Source organism: Physeter macrocephalus, chromosome 3 (assembly GCF_002837175.3).
Source record: "Physeter macrocephalus isolate SW-GA chromosome 3, ASM283717v5, whole genome shotgun sequence".
Classification (NCBI taxonomy): domain Eukaryota; kingdom Metazoa; phylum Chordata; class Mammalia; order Artiodactyla; family Physeteridae; genus Physeter; species Physeter macrocephalus.
In genome coordinates, this window is record NC_041216.1 from 7333065 (window position 1) to 7352026 (window position 18962).

The following is an 18962-nucleotide window of genomic DNA, read 5'->3' on the forward strand; positions in this document are numbered from 1 at the left end:
GCCCTCTGAAGACTACGGATTTTTCTCAGAACATCACTGAAATCGAACTCTCTATTAAGAGCTATACCCAGAACTCTCCTGAAGCTTTAAGTTTTCACATGTGAAATGTTGCAAGAAGCTCTTCTAAATTTCCCAAATAACAATTTCTAAAAATAGGGAGACCCAGGAGTTAAAAACACAAAGTTTTCTCATTGTTCTTCTTTCTCAGATTTCTTATACTGAGGAAACTGTTTTTAAAAAGTAAGTATGGGGAATTCCCCAGCAGTCCAGTGGTTAGGACTCTGTGCTTTCACTGCCGAAGGTGTGGGTTCAATTCCTGGTTGAGAAACAAAGATCCCACAAGCTGCGCAGTGTGGCCAAAAAAAAAAAAAAAAGTAACCATGTGTATTGCTATTACAGTATATGCTATATTTATGAGACAATTGACAAGAAACCCATGTTTGGCACAAGAATGCCAATTTATTCTTTTATGGACACATGAACACAAAATATCCCTGCAGGCCAAAAAAAATTGCAAAATTTAAACAACCATCATCTTATCTCAACTCGGGGATACCACCCCTCCCTTAATAGTTTAGAAAGTACCTCGTATTGCTAGAGACATACATACAGTCCAAATTTAATAAAATACATTTTAGAACATTACAGGCCTAACAATATAGAAACAAAAATGACACCATTAGTCAAATGAACAAATGCAAACATTTTTCAGCTACTAGACATAGAAAGAGCATGAATATGTCAATAACAAGGGGTAAGAAAATGTTTAATCGGTAACAAGATCTTCCCTTTAATTTTACAAGGAAAAATCCTTGGAGTTGAAGCAGTATTGATACAATGCCCTCAGCCTCCACTTTCTTAAAATGAAAGCAGAGCTACCACCTTGCTATTGAGCAAGAAAATCTTACAGCACATCCACAAAGGGTTGCTAGGGCAGAGCGGAGAGGGTGAGCCTGGTTAAACAGTGGATTACCTTTTCCCACAGGAAGGGTAGGTAGCTGAGCCAGGTAGGTAAGCTCTGATATAGGCTGGGCACCAGATCCTAAAATACAGACCATATAGAATATGTCTGCTTGTAAATCATCACCTTTGGAAGCAGCAAATAGAATTTACAGTAAGAATGAATATGTTCTGCCTGCCCAGACTGCTGGGCAGCTAGTTCACTCTACAGCTAACAACAACAAAACATAATTGGTTCAACATTTGGATCTTCACCACTCTTTTAATGTCCCCGTGCCTTATCCCAAAACTGTTAACTCTTTAGCATTGCTACATTTAAATCTTTCACACCACATGACAGTGCCTGAACAGGCTGCATTAAAAAAAACCAAACAGCCTACACCTACTTCTAGAGAATGCACACCTCCCATTGATTGACACATGCATAATGATTCAGTCAGTCCCAAGGGGTTAACGTGTTCAAATTGTCAAGCCAAATTAAAACTATGCATTCAGACCTGCTTGCAATAAGTATTGCTGCAACTCGGATTCTGCAGTAATTACCTCTTAAAGATTCACCGCTCAGCAAGTTTTTTCCAACAATCCTAATTCTTCTATATTTCTTTCCTTTTGTCCAAAACGGCAGCATTACACCCTCAAAGGTACTGTTTTCCTATAAAAATAGGCCTCCCGGCTTTTCCTCCACCACTACACTGATTTGCCCCAGTGTACTAGGACTGACTGAGGTCTTACAAACTACAGTTCAAGGTCGAGTGCACAGCCCATCTGCAAGCACGTCAGGGCTTCCTGGCACTCCGTCTTGCTCCCTGCTCCATACATGCCAGGAGATGGTGAGAAGTGACGCTTCTTCTGTGCATTATTAACAAGCAAGTCCGAGGCACTCGAGGGCAGATGGGGTGTCAACTGGCCAGCCAGCCAGCCACCAAGAGTTCTTCACATCCTGGACTCCAGCAAGTCAGCCTTTTCCTAGAGAAAACTTCCGTTTTTCCTCCTCTTGCATCCAGGGTGGCCAAGCTGAAGGGTATTTTCTGTGCTCTCCCTGAACAAGTGTGAATAAAAAGCAGCAGCCAGCCCCCTCACCAACGTGTCCTGATTTGTAGTGTCCAAGTGAGGTATTTGCAAAAAAGGAAAATCTTAAGAAATTAACATCTGCCATCTTCTTCACTCCTGCCTATGTTGTGCCTCAATTACAGAGCTTGCTTCATCCCACTCTATGAGGAGAACAAGGACGTCTGCACTTGTATCTTAATGAGCTTTAGGACTCCATATACATTATAAAACTCTCAGAGACCAGTCTCAGCAAACACTGGTGGCGCCGCTGATCAACAGCACATGGAAATGTAAACTTTAATGTATTTACAAGCTTGTTTAAAAGACTGAAGAAAAACAGTGCTTTATATTGCTGGGATTTTGAGAAGGCTAGTTTAAGAGATTTGGACCAGCTAATGAGTTCAAGCAACATCCTTCACCGTTAGATCCAGTGTTTCCCCCACCAGCAGTTTCCAGACAGAGGTGGCAAAACCGTTTTACCACACTGCATCTGTTTCTTCCCCCAGCACCTTCCTCAGCCATATGGAGTGGCTCTGGGCCTTTTATCCCTCCTTTCAGCTCTCACTCCTGAGGTTCCAGGACAGAGAATTCTAAGTCAGTAAAATTTGGGCTGGGAAACACTGGCTGGAACTATCAAGACTCTATGTAACTGTTGTCCATTCACAAAGTATTATCTACACTAAATACAAAATACCTTTTCCCCCACATTTTAACTGATGCTTGCTTTAGATCAACTCCCTTTGTTTGGACAAGAAAGGAATCCTGTCTCCCTGTGAACGGAATCCAGAATCTATTAAGAAAAATCAACCTTTTCTATGCAGTTTTAGTTTAATAAAAGGAAGGAAACCCCACCAAGTACTTTTCAGATTGAAAGAGAAGCAAAAAATTTGCACTACAAGTAATTGTGTGAGTAACCTTGATTCCCAGGGAATAAAGTTTTAAATGCTGGTACATTTTTGCAAGTTGCAGCATCACTCAAGGTACCTTAAGGACTGGCAAAGCCTATTCAATAAGGAAGCATCCTGGTTCTAGCTTATTTTAAAACAAAGTGACAGGACGCCAAGTGTGACTATAAAACAGATAAAAAGAATTCTTTAAAAAGGCATGGAAATATATGTCTTTTCTGACCAGTTTCAGAAATTGCCAGATTATGATCTATAAGAAATAGCTGATAAAAATCATACCGAAATCTCATCTAAAAAACTACACTGTCAGGGGGAGGAAGAGGAGGGACTTTAAAAAATGTTTATTGCCAAAGTTAACTTGCTATGAGAAAAGTTTAAAAATCATTTAGATCTAACAAACCACACAGCAGCATAAAATGGGCACTTTTGAAAACTCTGAAAAATACTAAAAGCTAATTTTTTTCAAAGAGGGGGAAACATGAGTACTTTTACCATGGCAGTGTTATCTGTCACCACGACATGCATTACATGTGTTACACATTCACAAAAGTCAACCAAATAAGAGAACTGCCTGTCTGAATCTGCAGCCAAATATAGTGCAATTGCCTGGCAGCCTGTACTTGCACCAGCACAAGTCTGTAGAGATCAATAGATAAAGTAGTAAAACTAATAAAACTCTGTAAAACTTTCAAAAATTAATGCTCGTTAAAGGCATTTACAGTGGCGAAGTCAGAAATCTCCATTAAAAAGCCTATGGACCCACACAATTAAATAGTTACACTGAACTGAAGTAGATTGTTTGGTTTTTCTCTCCCATTTATGCATATACCCCACTCGACGAATACAGAAAAAAGGAATAAGCTTCTCTTGTAAGACTAGAGGGATGCGGTGAACACCACAGCTAGCAAAATAGTCCATAGAAACCTTTCTCATAAAGTCTTTAGAAAGTTCAGGCTGATTAGCCTTTGCGTGATGAGGTAAAAATTCAGTCCAGTGCATCAGAAAAGATAATCAATGAGAATCTATTACTTTAAAAAAATGGCTCAATTTTGTTGATGCATCAGACAGTGCTGCGAAGTATAGATTCAGTGCAACTATTCTGAGTTGCTCGTAGAAGACCACCTGAAGTCAACTTGGCTCTCTCTAGAGGCAGTAGGCGTTTGAAACATTTTGAGCCTGCATGGGGTGCCAAACTGGTTGAGTTCTTTTTCTGAGACTCTAGGCAAAATACATCGTGTGCTGGGTATCATGGTGGATTTGCACAGCTTTAGCCAAGGCCTGAGGATCTCGGCCGTTGCTCTGTCCTGACACATGACTGCCTTCCGCACTGTAAAGAAAAGAAAGCAAAAAAACCAAGAGTAACAAAAGACCACTTCAAACTCCACATGTTTCAAATACCATGAATAGTACTAGATTCAAGATCTTGGGCTCAAGGTGTGGCTCCTTAAATAATTTGTAACGTCTCTCTAAACATCAGTTTGCTCAACTGAAAATGCAATCCAACTTATTTAATGGGCTGTTGCAATTAATTAGAATAATGTCTGCAAAGACACAAATTTTCAACAGTGCCTACACAAGGACTTCCATTGTCTGTTATGTCTGGTTAATGCCTACTTGTCCTTTAGGCTTCAGTCAAATGTCACTTCCCCCAAAGAAATCTTCCCTGATTCTGAAGTTCAGGTCAGAGCCACCTGGAATATACTTTCACAGGATCCTCTACTTTTATTTTATTTGAAAGATTATTATTTGGATAATTATTTATTTTCCTACTGGGATGTAAGCTCCAAGAAAGCAGCAACTTTGTCTGTCTTACTCACCACTAAATCCCTAGTGCCTGCCACATAGCATTGCCTCAATAACCATTTGTTGAATGGATGAATGAATGAATGAATGAATGTGCTTAGCACAGTGCTGGAACATAACAGATACTCAGCAAATGTTACTATGCCACCAGCCTTTCTTGTCTTCCCCTCACTAGTTATAGGACCCTGGACAAGTAACAACTCCTCTGAACTTGATCTTTTAGGATAACAGTAACAACTTCTGAACATACCTTTTAAGGACACCATGTGATAAAGGGCTTAGTAAATGGGAAATCACCATCCCTCTTCTGACTTCTCTACTTAAATTATTATTACCCTTATCATCTAGGCTCAAAATCTTAGTCATTTTTTACTTCATCCTCTTCTCTGTCTCTTCTCTGTTACTCACATCCAATTAACTGTTGAGTGATATTTATTTTATCCCAGGATTAGCCTTTTATGTTAAACAAAGGTAATCTTGCTCTAACATATTCTTCCAGCTTCATGCCTGCTATTCCCCTTTCAAATGCTCCAACCAAAGAAAACTTGCTATTGTTCAAACATGTCACTTGTCTTCTCATCTTTGTGTCCATTATTCCCTCTGCCTGGAAAATTCTTTCCTCTTCTTTGTAGAGCCAAATCCTACCCATCCAGCTATGAAATCTCTAACAGACTTTCCTCTGATGTCCAATTGCACTTTCATCTATACTGCTATGGGCTAATTGTCAGTTTTATGTTTGCCTGTATTGTATCCCATAGTGAAGCATAAAATCCCAGGAAACATGTCTTCCTCAACTTACAGTTTTTAGTACCTAGTACAGTGTTGGGCACACAGGCAATACCTAGTAAATGTGTTGAATGAATATGCATATTACAGAATGGAAGGTACAAAGCCACAGCTGGGCATTTTCCATAATAGCGTACTTTCAACCCGTACAGAAATAGACTTGCAGTGGAATGTCTACTATTTAGCAGCTGAATTCGGACTTGGGGAAGAGCCCAGAAACTGCTACACTTCACAGATGGTCATTTGGAAAAAAAAATTTAACGCAGAGAGCTTGTTTAGTTATTTAATGGTAGCTCAATAACAGGTCAATATGTCTGATTCTCCTGAGATCCTTATTTGGGGGTGAGAATGGTCTGCTACTCCACCTATTCCCAACACAAACCCAGGTTCCCTCTGATACATTCTCCAAGACTGTACTGAAAGTAAAGTGAACTGGTCAGGACTTCCCCCTTGCATGAAGTGGAATCCACAGGCCTGTGACTGCTCTGACTGGAGCCAGGGCACTGGGCTGGATACCTTTTGAGGCTGCTTAGGACCTGAGCAGAACTGAAATGCATTTGGCTCTATGGGAAATCCACAGGCAGTTTCAAATGAGACTGCTTTTTGGGGCAGACTTTAGACACATCATACAAGTATGAACAAGCCTGGGCAATTTTTGGACCAAAAGTTACATTATCAGCTCTTAAAGGCACATGCAATTTTATTTGCTCCTTGAAATGTAAACCCTGAAAGGAAGTTTAACTCTTCCTAAAAGTTTTCTATAGTAGCTCATTTTTTTTTTTAATATGCTGCTAACACAGACAGAAAGATTTTATTTGCCTGAGAAACTTGCCTGTCATGATCTTTATCCACCAGATGATACCTTGCCCTGAATGCTACAAGGCGGGCATAATAGGCAGGGGCTGGAATAGAGACTGAGCGTGTGCACCGCACATAGGTATGACATAGCTGGTAAGTTAGTAACTGGAGCTCATCTGCGGTGAAGCAGTTGTCATCCCACAAGACCTGGTAATGTGAAGGACGGCTGGTTCCCTGGAGAAAGAGATTTATGATTAATGTCTCTGACATGGGTTGACTACCTGAGAGAACTGAAACCTACTTAAATTCAGAAATATTCCTGCCTAGCACACCTACAAGCAGATACCTAGACCAAAAGATAACAGTTCTAGGATACAAGCATTAATAAAGTTATGTACAGTGTTTAATAACAAGTCTACTCAAGCTAGTTGCTGAATTTGCAAACACCTCCCCATCAAATCAAAGACCTGGACTAGCTTCCAAATTACCTGAATTCCTGCATGACTACAGAGGTAAAAGTCAAACTCAGATGGATGTGTGATGGTGCTATCCACGGTAGTGCCTGCTGGTACATTGCCACTTTTCCCCACCTAAAAAAAAAAAAAAAAAAAAAAAAAGTATAATTAGTCATCAAAGTGCTAAATTGAGCTCAAGCCATTAGTAACAAGTTAGTATACTGCTCTTAAGTGAACTCTTGAAAATCAGTTTAATTCAAGATGTGGAATTTTCTGTAACTTTCCGTTAGCCCAACTATTTCAACCTTAGATATTTTCTCAAATATACTCCACGGTTTCTCTAAGGGAATCCAGACAAAGAATTATTTTACCTGTGGCTTTGGGCTACATTATTGTCATCTATTTTACAGATGACACTTTGGTGTGTTCACAGAGGGGGAAAAAAGACATTTAAGATGGATAAGCTTCCTGAGGGAAAAAAAAAAATCAGCTTTATTCCTTATTTGGAGTAAAAGAAAAAACAACCTACAACTTTCAGTAAAAGTTAAGATGAAGGAATCTGTGAACTGGTTCACCAGGTTCAACAAAATTAATACTTTTACAGGATCAATAAAAGAATTCACTGGCACACGCATTATCAGGAAGAGTGCATTGAAATGAGAATTAGGAAAACCATAGTCTCAGTTCTAAGCCCAGCCTTGCAACTACATACCTTGAACAAAGCATAATATCTTTGGGCCTCAATCTAATCATCCATAAAATTAGGTGATGATCTCTGATACTTTTAAAATTCTAAAGTTCTTCTATAGCCAAATTCTAAAATCAAACTTCTAGAAAAGCAGAGAGGAGAACTTCAAGGAAAGGAATTAAATCTTGCTATTTGGTCAGTTTTCGTCCGCTTCTGCTATACACATGGGTTCCACATGAGGTAGTACATTTAGCATATTGGCACAAATTTGATGGGAATTTATTTGGCTCCATTCTAACTATTGTTAACTTCAGCTGAAGATCATGCACCAATGCATATAATAATAACATACATGAGTACAGAAAAGTCTCATTCCATGAAATTCATATGTGACCTTGGGTACCTAGCTGGACAAGAGGAAATATAACTGAGCTACAATCATTCTAGTATTGTTTCCCAAAGTGTATGCTTTAGAAATATTAGTTCTGCAGGATGTGTTTTGGTGTTTTATGGTCAAATAAATTTGAGTGACATGGGGTTAAACCACAGCTGAAAGGCTTTTCTATTGTATGACTTCTCAGAACCTTTATCTAGTAATGTATAATCTTTAAGAGGGAGATGGAGTATACAGCATTTCCCAAACTTATTTGACCATAGAATCCCTTTTTAAAAATCTCTTGGAATCTACAGATGAGAACCTAAAGAGGTGCTGCCCTGGGGAAAAGGGGTTCCAGGCATGTTCATTTCAATAATTATTGCTTGAGCACCATGTGCAAGGCTCTGCAACAGATGTTGGGGATGAGAGACAGAGTCACAGAGAGAACTAAAGAACCTTCCCTCCTGCTCCTCATGAAAGTCACAGGCAAGGAACTGCAATGCAATGTAATAAGGGCCTTATGGAAGGCACTGGGAAAAGCCGGCGGGAGGAAATGGTTGAGCCATGCCTTACAGGATAAGTACAGGTTGGATGGAGGGGATAGAATGAAGATGGAAACATTCCAATACCCCTTACAGTCAGGAATGGATAAACAAACTGCGGTTCATCTATATCACAAAATACTACTCAGCAATAAAAAAGGAACAAACTACGGATACACACAATAACGTGGATGAATCTCAAATGCATTATGCTAAGTAAAAGAAGCCAGACCAAAGGCTGTGACTTCTTTTCATATGACGTACTGGGAAAAACAAAACTATAGGGACGGAATATACATCAGTGGTTGTCAGGGGCTGTAGGTAAGGGAAAGGGTTGACTACAAAAGGGCAGAAGAGAGTTTTTGTGTGTGACAGAATCATTCTATATATTAAGGTGGTAGTTTTACACAACTGTATGCATTTGTCAAAACATGCAGAACAGTATGCTAAAAATAGTGAATTTTACTGTGTCTATATCTTATTATTAAAATAATGGGGAAAAAAAGGTGGGATGGATGTGGTCATCCTAGGGATAAAAATACACAATGTATATGGGAAATGGAAATAGTCATATTGCTAATGGAAGTTGTATGGGGGCATGGTGAAAGATCAAACTAAATGTGTTTTGGCTACCGTGGGAAAACACTGAGCACCATAAGAAAGTATCTAGTAGGCAACAGGGGTAATATGAAGATTTTTGAGCAGTGGAGTGGCAGGATAAGATCTGTATTTTAAAAACCTAGCCCTGACAGTAGGTGGAGGATGCATTTGTGAAGGAGGAATGGAGACAGGGAGACTGCTTGGAGTTTCCTGCAATACTGAAGAGTTCTGCCTAGGGCCGATGGAACACACAAGAGGAAGAGTTGAGCCAAGAGATTTCAGGGCAGAACGCAGAGAACTGTTTGACCCACTGAACATGGGAAGTGGGGACAGGAATAGAGGAGAAGAGTTTAAAGACAACTCTGAAGTTTCTCACTTGGCTGACTAATATATAGTGATGCCAAGCAATAGAAGAATAGGAAAATTGGGGGAGGAATAGCTTTTAGATGCGGATAAAACAATAAGGAGAAAGTTTAGATGTGCTTTGCTTGAAATGCCTGTGGTAGACTGTATCACTGGTGCCAAATATTCCCATGCCCCTCCCTGGGGGAGGATTATACATCCCTACCCAATTAACTCAGAAGTGGCCATGTAACTTTCTCTGGCTAATAAAATGTGACGTGAAATGTGCTACTTCTGGGCAGAAGCTTTAACAGCCAGCATATGGCTTGTCATGTATCTTTTTTTCCCTCTACTACAATGACTGGTGAAGTTCCAGACAGATGCTTCTCTGTCAGCCTAGGTTCCAAAGGGAGGACAGCGAGGTCCCAGCTGTAGCAGTACCACAATGAATGCGTAATGTGAACAAGAAATAAATCTTAGTAAGCCACTAAGACTTTGGAGTCTTTTGTTACCCCAGCACAGCCTAGCCTATCTTGACTGATACAATGCCTACAGAGCATCTAAGTAAACTGGTAGACAGTTAGAAGTGCAGATCAGGAGCTGCATAGAAAATCTGGGGCTGGAAATACAGATTTAGGAATCTATAAGCAAATAAGTGAATCCGGAAAGGTAGGTGAGACTAAGGGAGTTGAAATTGAGAAGAGAAGAGAGAAATATGAAATGCCAGGAAGCATCAATGTTTAATGGACAGAGGAAGAAGAGGAGTCAAAGAAAGCCTAATTACAGAGGTGGGTAGTGAGCCTGGAAAATCACATTGCTAAGGCCAAAGAAGGCAAACATCCATAAGTGCTTCAAAGAGGTCAGTGTGGGAATTTGACAAGATATCGTTGGATTCAAAATGAGCAAGTCATTGAGAGAACGACCTCAGTGGAGTCAGTGAAATAAAAGTCAGGCAACAGAGAACTGAAGTATTATGTGAGAAGATACAAAAAGAAAATCAAGTCTTTTTTTCCTATAAGTTGGGTCATGAAAGGGAGGAAAGAAAAACATGGCAGGTAGATTGAGGGAGAAGGGAAGTTTTGAGGGAGACTGAGGAAGAGTTGAGAAACTTTAAAAGGTGAGGAGAGGGAGGCAATGGAATGGGGAAAACTGAAATTTTGAAAAAAAATGGATAATTAATGAAGTGAGGCTCTAGAGAAGGCAGAAAGCATTAAAAACAAAAGCAGAGGTGGAGGGAAAGAAAGCATAGGTGGAGAGATTAGCCTCTGAGATTCAAGGAAGAAGATAAGAAAACACAGATTTAGCTAAATTTGAAAGTAAAGGGGAGGAAGCTGAGAAAATTCATGCCTTCTCAATTTTGTTTTCTGGAGGAAACAGAAGGTTATTCTATCGTTGGCAATGTAAATTGTTGGCAACAAATGCTTCATGCATGGGGTTGGGGACTTGAGAAGAGTATAAAGGTTTAGAACAGATGTTATGGGGAGTAACGATAAATGAAAAGAAATTGCAGCATCAAAGGCCTGGCTGAGATTTGCTGTCAAGAACTTGTATTATGGTTCATTATTAAATAAATGACTTTTTTCCTCAGCAACCTCAATCAGCCTAAGACTAGAAGCAAAAGAAATGGGCAAGTACACTAATTCAGAGTTGGAGACTGGCAAGAGGCATGTTTAGAGAATTGAAGATGCTGGTGTCAGGGGTGCAAAGTAGACCAAGGATTGGGACTGTCAATCTTCAAAGGTCAGGAGTGACACTGGATGGTCAAGAACAAAGCTATGAGATAGCTTGGGGGTTTAGAAAGATAGTCCAGGTCCTAAAGTTACATGAATAGCAAGTCAACAGAGGGATGGAGTGTGACTACGCAGTTAAGGAGGGGATGGCAGGATGTTTTGTGCCCAGAGCTCGGTCAAGAGCTCAGAGAATTTGAATGAGCAGAATTTAAGAAGTATTACCAAGTCAGAGTTTGGCAATTTGGAAGACAGTACTTTGAATCTGAGCTGATTGGTGGACCGGTGGCCCAAGGGTAAAACCTTAGTTCTCTAATGATTCAGAAAACAAGAAGAAACAGCTCAGCCTTGGATTAGAGACAAAAACTAAGCATGTGGGACTTCCCTGGTGGTGCAGTGGTTAAGAACCCGCCTGCCAATGCAGGGGGCACAGGTTTGAGCCCTAGTCCAGGAAGATCCCACATGCCGCGGAGCAACTAAGCCTGTGCGCCACAACTACTGAGCCCGCGTGCCACAACTACTGAAGCCCGCGCACCGAGACCTCGTGTTCCGCAACAAGAGAAGCCACTGCAATGAGAAGCCCGCGCACTGCAACAAAGGGTAGCCCCCACTCGCCGCAACTAGAGAAAACCCGCATGCAGCAACAAAGACCCAACGCAGCCAAAAATTAATTAATTAAAAAGAAAAATCTAATCCTTAAAAAAATAAAACAAACTAAGCGTGTACTAGAAAACAGTGGGAGTGACCCACAAGACAACAAGATCAGGAAACAGAAAGAACTGGTCTCTCTGGGAGTGGATCAGGGAGGGCCTGAAAAAGTTGAAGTAATGTCATAGAAAAGATGATAGAAGTAAAGTCATCCAACATTGTGTACCTAAAATTTACCTAGTTTACACATTAATATCAGATTTTAAATAGGTTACACAAAAATGCCTTTTATCAAATGCTGGAAATTGTACCCAAAATTAACATTCATTTACTAAGTTAATCCTTAACAACAACCCTGTGAGATAGGTATTGTTCTTATCACGCTTTACAGTTAGAACATTATGGCTTAGAGAAGTTAACCTGCCCATGGTTAGTAAATGTGACATCACAGGCATTCAAAGTGTGTACCCTAAGAATCCCCTGCGCTGATGTAAAATCATTTGGAAGAGAAATTCTTCTTTATACCCTAGAACCATGCCTTAGGCGCTGGTAGCAAAAAATAGCAAATGGCAATAAAGTCCAAGTAGCAAACCTTCCCTTTGGAGGTCTCCTGTATCACCATAGTGTACATGGCATTTTTTAACTTCTCCCTCTAAAAACTCTAGAAACTGGTATTGCTGTCACATAAGAGAAATATTCAGTCTTGAAACCTGTATCATTCAAAATTGCTCATCTAAGCTCAATTGGAGTTAGTATGCTTATTAAATTATTATTAGGCACTTCTGCTTTAAAAAAAAAAAAACTATATGTATGCCTACACAAAAACACATTCACAGGACTCCCCTGGTGGTCCAGTCAGTAAGACTCTGCGCTCCCAATGCAGGGGGGCTGGGTTCAATCCCTGGGCGGGGAACTAGATCCTGCATGCATGTGCAACTAAGAGTCCGCACGCTGCAATGAAGATCCTGCATGCCACAACAAAGGCCCGGCACGGCCAAAATAAATAAATAAATAAATATTTTTTAAAAACCAAAAACATATTCACTTGCATCAGATAATAAAGCTTATCCTATGTGTTCTTACCCTCTCTGTTTTATCTGCACAGAAGAGTCGTGTGTGATGTCTTTTCTGCACCACAATATAGGTTATTCCTGGCCGGTAATCTTCTTCCAAACTAATACATGCCTTTCGAATTGCTATTAGTTCTGGCCAAGCTACCTAGGAGTTAGAAATAAAATGTCGTTTAATTGAGAACTTGCCTATCTCTCAGGCATCTCTCAGATCTGATTTACTTGGAGTGGCAGATGGGAGGAAACTCCATCAGATACCTAGAAGCCCCAGAAGGCAACTATGGGATTAAGAGAGTACCTGTTTCATCTGTCCCTCGGATACCCCTCCACGGTAATAGATGATCCGAGTGGGTTTGAAGCGTGTGGATTTGTAGAACTGGATCAGCAGCTCTCGAACCATGTTAGTAAGGTCCTGGATTACCTCCTGACTATAGAGGAGCTCCTGGGAGATCTCCTGGCGGGACGTCTGCACCCGAACGGTGGCACAGTACCGGCTGGGGTGGCCGTCCATACTGCCAACGACAGCGGCAATGGAAGGCTTCTTCCCATCCCCTGCTGGTGGGTGCGTGACATCCGCTCCCAGGAAGATGACAGGCTGCTGGAACACCGAGGGCCTGCTCAAATTTAAGGAGACATTGCCACTCAGACATATGGATGAAAATGTTTTTGTTTAGCAAGATCACCAGACATAATCACAGGCATAATCTTATGAGAATAAAGACGTGCCCATTGGGAGAGAACTCTAATGCCCACTGAGTATCTGTGCCACCCAGTAAAATGAATCTGAATTGACTGAAGAAGCCAACATGGTTCTTCTGCAACAGTAGGAAGGGTAGAGTCAAGAAGAGGACCCGACCCAAATTTAACAAAATCTCTATGTGTAAAGGGAAAACTTTCCCAAAACAGGCTTTCTTGGCATCCTGGGATTTCTACAATGGATACTGAATTACACAATGTACATGGAACTGGGACAAAACCCCCAATATATGAGACTTAGGGAAGAGAATAAAGTCTATCTCCTTCCCTATTTTATTTTCTCCATGTATTTATCACTTTTACCACATATTTTACTTATTTATTTTATTTATTGTATATACACACACACACACACGAATGTAAGCTCCATGAAGGCAGGAATTTTGTTTTGCTTTGTCTTGTTCACTGCTGTATCCCTAGTGCCTAAAACACTGCCTTGCTCACAGTTGGCGCTCAACTAATATTTGCTAAAAGAATGAATTCATTTATTTGGCACTAATTTATCTATGGAATTAAGGAGAAAAATATCATGCATGTATTACTTCTCTGGTAAATTCTTAAAGGTAGGATTTGGGACTGTGAATATTGATTTTTAAAGTATATCTAGGAGGCATCCCAAATCTGACAATCTCATGTAATAGGTACTAAAGATGAGGTTCCATGAGGGCAGAGACTGGGTTGTATTTCTCTCTCTATATCATCATACAACATGGGTTTGGCATAGTAGGGTATAAGAGCAAATGTATATACATAAGATACATACACAGAACATAATAACAGCTTACATATATTATGTACCAACCACTGTGCTAAGTACTTCACACGTATGAATTCATTTAGTCCTCACAACAATTCTACGAGGGTCGTACAATTATTATCTCAGATTTCCACGTTTAAAAAATGAGATATAAGAGGATAAGGAACTTGTTCAAGATTACACAGTTACGAAGTGATAAAGCTGGAATCCAAACCCAGGAAGCCTGACAAAAAGGTCTGTACTCTATGCCACTATGCTACATTGTTTGGGGTAAAATTAAATCAAGCTTTAGGTTAACTTCCCCTATGGTCTGTATACCTCATCTACCAATGTTGCAGGAAGGATTTATTTACCTAGAAGTTTCATTCAAGGACAAAAATGAGAACTGGGATACAACTGTATAAGAGTAAGGCACTCAAATTCACCTTCTTCTCAAGTATGAAAATGACTAATATCACAGACAAAATTTAACTTCCCAAATCACTTCCACATACAGGATTTCACATAAAAACATCGTAGAGTAGACAAGTCAGATATTATCTCAACAGACAAGGAAACTACAAATTAACAAGGAGCCGCCCAATCTAAGAAATGGGCAAAGGACTGAACAGGCCCATCACAAAAGAGGATGTCCACTTAGCCAATAAGCATATGAAAATGTGCTTAACATGATTAGTCATCAGAGGATTACAAATTAAAACCATCATGAGATACTATTACCCCCAACCAAAATGGCTAAAATTAAAAGGACTGATACCACCAAGTGTTAGCAAGAATATGAGCAACTACAACTCTCAGTGGAAATATAAATTGGTACAACCACTTTGGAAAACTACAGTAGTCCCCCCTTATCTGCAGAGGATATGTTCCAAGATGCCCAATGGATGTACCAAATCCTGTATCTACTAGTTTTCTTTCCTATACTAATGGATGGGTAGCATAAACAGCCTAAATACACTGGACAAAGGGATAATTCATGTCCAGGGCTGGATGGAGAGGGAGAGTTCGAGATTTCATTGGGCTACGCAGAATGGCACGCAATTTAAAACTTAAGAATTGGGACTTCCCTGGTGGTGCAGTGGTTAAGAATCCACCTGCCAATGCAGGGGACACGGGTTTGAACCCTGGTCCGGGAAGATCCCACATGCCGTGGAGCAACCAAGCCCATGTGCCATAACTACTGAGCCTGCGCTCTAGAGCCCATGAGCCACAACTACGGAGCCCACATGCCACAACTACTGAAGCCTGTGCACCTAGACCTCGTGTTTCACAACAAGAGAAGCCACCACAATGAGAAGCCCGCGCACCACAATGAAGAGTAGCCCCCGCTCGCCGCAACTAGAGAAAGCCCGTGCGCAGCAATGAAGACCCAACTCAGCCAAAAATAAATAAATAATTAAAACTTAAGAATTGGGACTTCCCTGGTGGTGCAGTGGTTAAGAATCCACCTGCCAATGCAGGGGACACGGGTTTGAACCCTGGTCCGGGAAGATCCCACATGCCGTGGAGCAACCAAGCCCATGTGCCATAACTACTGAGCCTGCGCTCTAGAGCCCATGAGCCACAACTACGGAGCCCACATGCCACAACTACTGAAGCCTGTGCACCTAGACCTCGTGTTCCACAACAAGAGAAGCCACCACAATGAGAAGCCCGCGCACCACAATGAAGAGTAGCCCCCGCTCGCCGCAACTAGAGAAAGCCCGTGCGCAGCAATGAAGACCCAACTCAGCCAAAAATAAATAAATAAATAAATAAATAAATAAATAAATAAATAAAATAAAACTGAAGAATTGTTTATTTATGGAATTTTTCCACTTAATATTTTCAGACAGAGGTTGATTGCAGGTAACTGAAACCAGGGAAAGTGAAACTGCAGATAAGGGGGGGACTACTGTATTTGATAGTATCCATCAATGCTAAATACATATATTTTCTATAAGTCAGCAATTCCACTCTTGCAAGAGAGAGTACTTAATTCCACCAAAAATGTAGAAGACTTGGATAATAAATGTATAAGAATATCTAAAATTTTGTAATATATTCATAAAATGAAATAATACACAACAAAAAGAATAAACTTCTACTTAAAATAGCAACATGAATGAATCTCAGCGACATGATATTCAGCAAAAGAAGACAGACACAAAATAGTATATACTGTATGGTTCCATTTATATGAAGTTCAAAAACAGGCAAAAGTAGGGAATTCCCTGGCAGGCCAGTGGTTAGGACTCCGAGCTTTCACTGCCAAGGGCACAGGTTCAATCCCTGGTCAGGGGAACTAAGATCCTACAAGTCGCGGGGTGTGGTCAGAAAAAAAACAGGCAAAACTAATCTGTGGTGCTGGAAGTCAGAACAGTCAGAACCTTTGGGGGTTATCTATTGGGAAGGGCCACAAGGAAGCCTGATGAGGTGCTGGATGTGTTCTATATTTAACCTGGGTGGTGGTTACATGAGTGCACACATATATAAGAAAAAGTAACCAAGATGTATATTTGAGATTTGTGTGCTTTACTGTAAATTATGTAAGTTAGAGCTTAAGAAACAAATGGAAAACACAGAGTTCAGGATCTTACCTTTGATGAGGTACAAGCACATTGTTAATTCCTCCGAGCTTTGCATTTATCTTCAGGCAAAGGTTGGAAAGGGTTTGAGGTGAGGTCTTCACTACATTTTTTACCTGGACACACTGTGTAGCCATACCCAGGAGGGTATCTCCAACACGTTTCACCTCCGCTACAAAAATAAGTTTATTAATTAATTTAAAAATGTTGATATATTCTCCTGATTACTAAAAGTAGAGGGAAACACCCCCCACACACACACATTAACATTTACAGAGTGCCTACTATATACTGTACGTTGTGCTAGATGCTTTTCATGTGTGGTCCTTTCATCTGCTAAACCCCCAGGGCAATTTTTTTGAGTTTGGAAGCCTCTCTCCCTACCCTTTTCTTCCCTCCTGCAGGCTTTGAAGCTAGTCCACTTCCTTAATTCTACCACGCAGCCTGCCACCACTCACCACTCACTCAAGTCCCTTGAGGTTCCTTTTCCCACAGGACTGGTCTGGCAAAGAAATCAATCTCCCCAGCTCCTCCCTCTCAGTACACACACCAGCCCTTTGAATTCTAAGGGATTTTTTTCCCTTCCTTCCCCTCCTCCCCCAAACACTACAGATAAAGAGAAGCTAACAAAAGAAACAAATATTGAGAGGGTTGAAGGCATTTTATAAAGTTCAAATGGTTGGTCTTCCTAGTTTCCAAATCCTTTACTTAGATGATAGCCAAAAGAACTTTGTATCATTCTTCTTATAAGAGATACAAACTAAGCAGCTCCTATTCTGGAAGTGGTAGGCTCCCCCACTCTGATATTCCTAAATGCTTTTCACCAGACATTCCAGTTCTCCCTGTTTTGGGGATTATGGTAAAATGGCACTACCCTCATTACCACTGCATTTCCTGCCCACCATCCCACTTCCCCACATAGGTTGGGTGGGCCATATAGCTGGTTGTGACCAAGAAATTGCAGAAGTTAAGAACCCTCCAGGCTCTCTTTTTTCTCTCTGCGATGGAGCCAGCAACATTCCAAATAGTGACTGGGTTCCAGAGTGAAAATGATATGATGACATGGAGCAGAGGCTGCAGTCTACCCTCAATGGACACATAGCAAAAGCAAAAAATAAAACTTTGTTGCTTTGAGCCACTGAGAGTTGGGGATTGTTTGTGACTGCAGCATAACCTAGTTTATCCTGACTGCTACAACTACTACTTGAAATCATCCCTCATTCAACATTAAAGGGGTCCATACCATATACTGGTGTCTTCCCAGGCAAGATAACCACTATTAGCTGTAAGCCCACATATGTCATTTTCAGGTGTTTAAACATGGGCTCCACGCTGTCTGCACCTTGTGCATACTTGCAAAAACATGGCTGACCCTGGATGGGCATTCCTGCATCCTTAGAGATTTTACGGAGCTGGTCAGTGAAACTCCTGTTAAAATAGAACCAGTGGCACAGTGCTTTCATTTCAGGGCACATTCTTAGCATTTATTTCCCTCTAAGATATTTCTTTCAGTTCTGCACATTTTTAGCCAGATTTAGAAACAAATAAACAAACAAACAAAAAGCCCCATCTTTAACTGATTGCCAAAAATTGCCTGGAAGTTGTATCACTGTAATTATAATGCAGAAGGCTCTGTATTATTAAACTATCAGATTATCATTTTGAATTTTTAAATAATTGTGCCTCAGCTGGGCCTCAGGACCTAGAATAGCATCCCTGTTCAAAGATTTTTTTAAACATTCAAGTCAGTAATTCCAGACTGAAGAAAAAAGCAAGGTCAAAATTTCAGGTAACGTGTATTTTGGTAAGCCAGGTACAAGAATAGTTGGGTAAGCTTGTGTTCAACTGAGAACACAGAAACACACTGTCACAAAATCACCATATTTAGGATGACATTCAAACTTGTAATAGATTTGATTCAAAAGAAATCATCACTTTAAGAAAAAGCAAAACTCATGGTCAAGTTTTAAATTTTGGATTTGTAGAAAGCTTTCAGAATGATTTGTTTTCTGCATTTGGCAATGTTTTGTAGGATTCCTTTCTTTCACCCCAGTTCCCTTTTCCTGTCGTGATTTTTCCACCCTTTTCACTAATTTCCTGTATATAGATAACTGCATCTGTAAGATGTGAAC

General features: G+C 40.4%; 1 protein-coding gene across 2 annotated transcripts in view; it reads right to left on the bottom strand.

The window, feature by feature from the left end:
* Positions 1-439: 439 nt before the first annotated feature.
* LOC102989132 (protein argonaute-4) overlaps positions 440-18962 on the bottom strand; it is a 37851-nt gene continuing 19328 nt past the window's right edge. Inside the window, exons 12-18 of one of the 2 annotated variants that reach the window (XM_024125394.3) lie at positions 18074-18258; positions 16843-17002; positions 13049-13364; positions 12764-12898; positions 6791-6892; positions 6337-6536; positions 440-4242 (exon numbers count right to left, since the gene is read on the bottom strand). In XM_024125394.3, the coding sequence (XP_023981162.1) occupies positions 4134-4242; positions 6337-6536; positions 6791-6892; positions 12764-12898; positions 13049-13364; positions 16843-17002; positions 18074-18258 (1207 nt within the window). In that variant the 3' untranslated portion in view covers positions 440-4133. Of the gene's footprint in view, positions 4243-6336; positions 6537-6790; positions 6893-12763; positions 12899-13048; positions 13368-16842; positions 17003-18073; positions 18259-18962 lie in introns of both variants that reach the window. The other variant, XM_028486360.1, reaches the window with a different exon arrangement.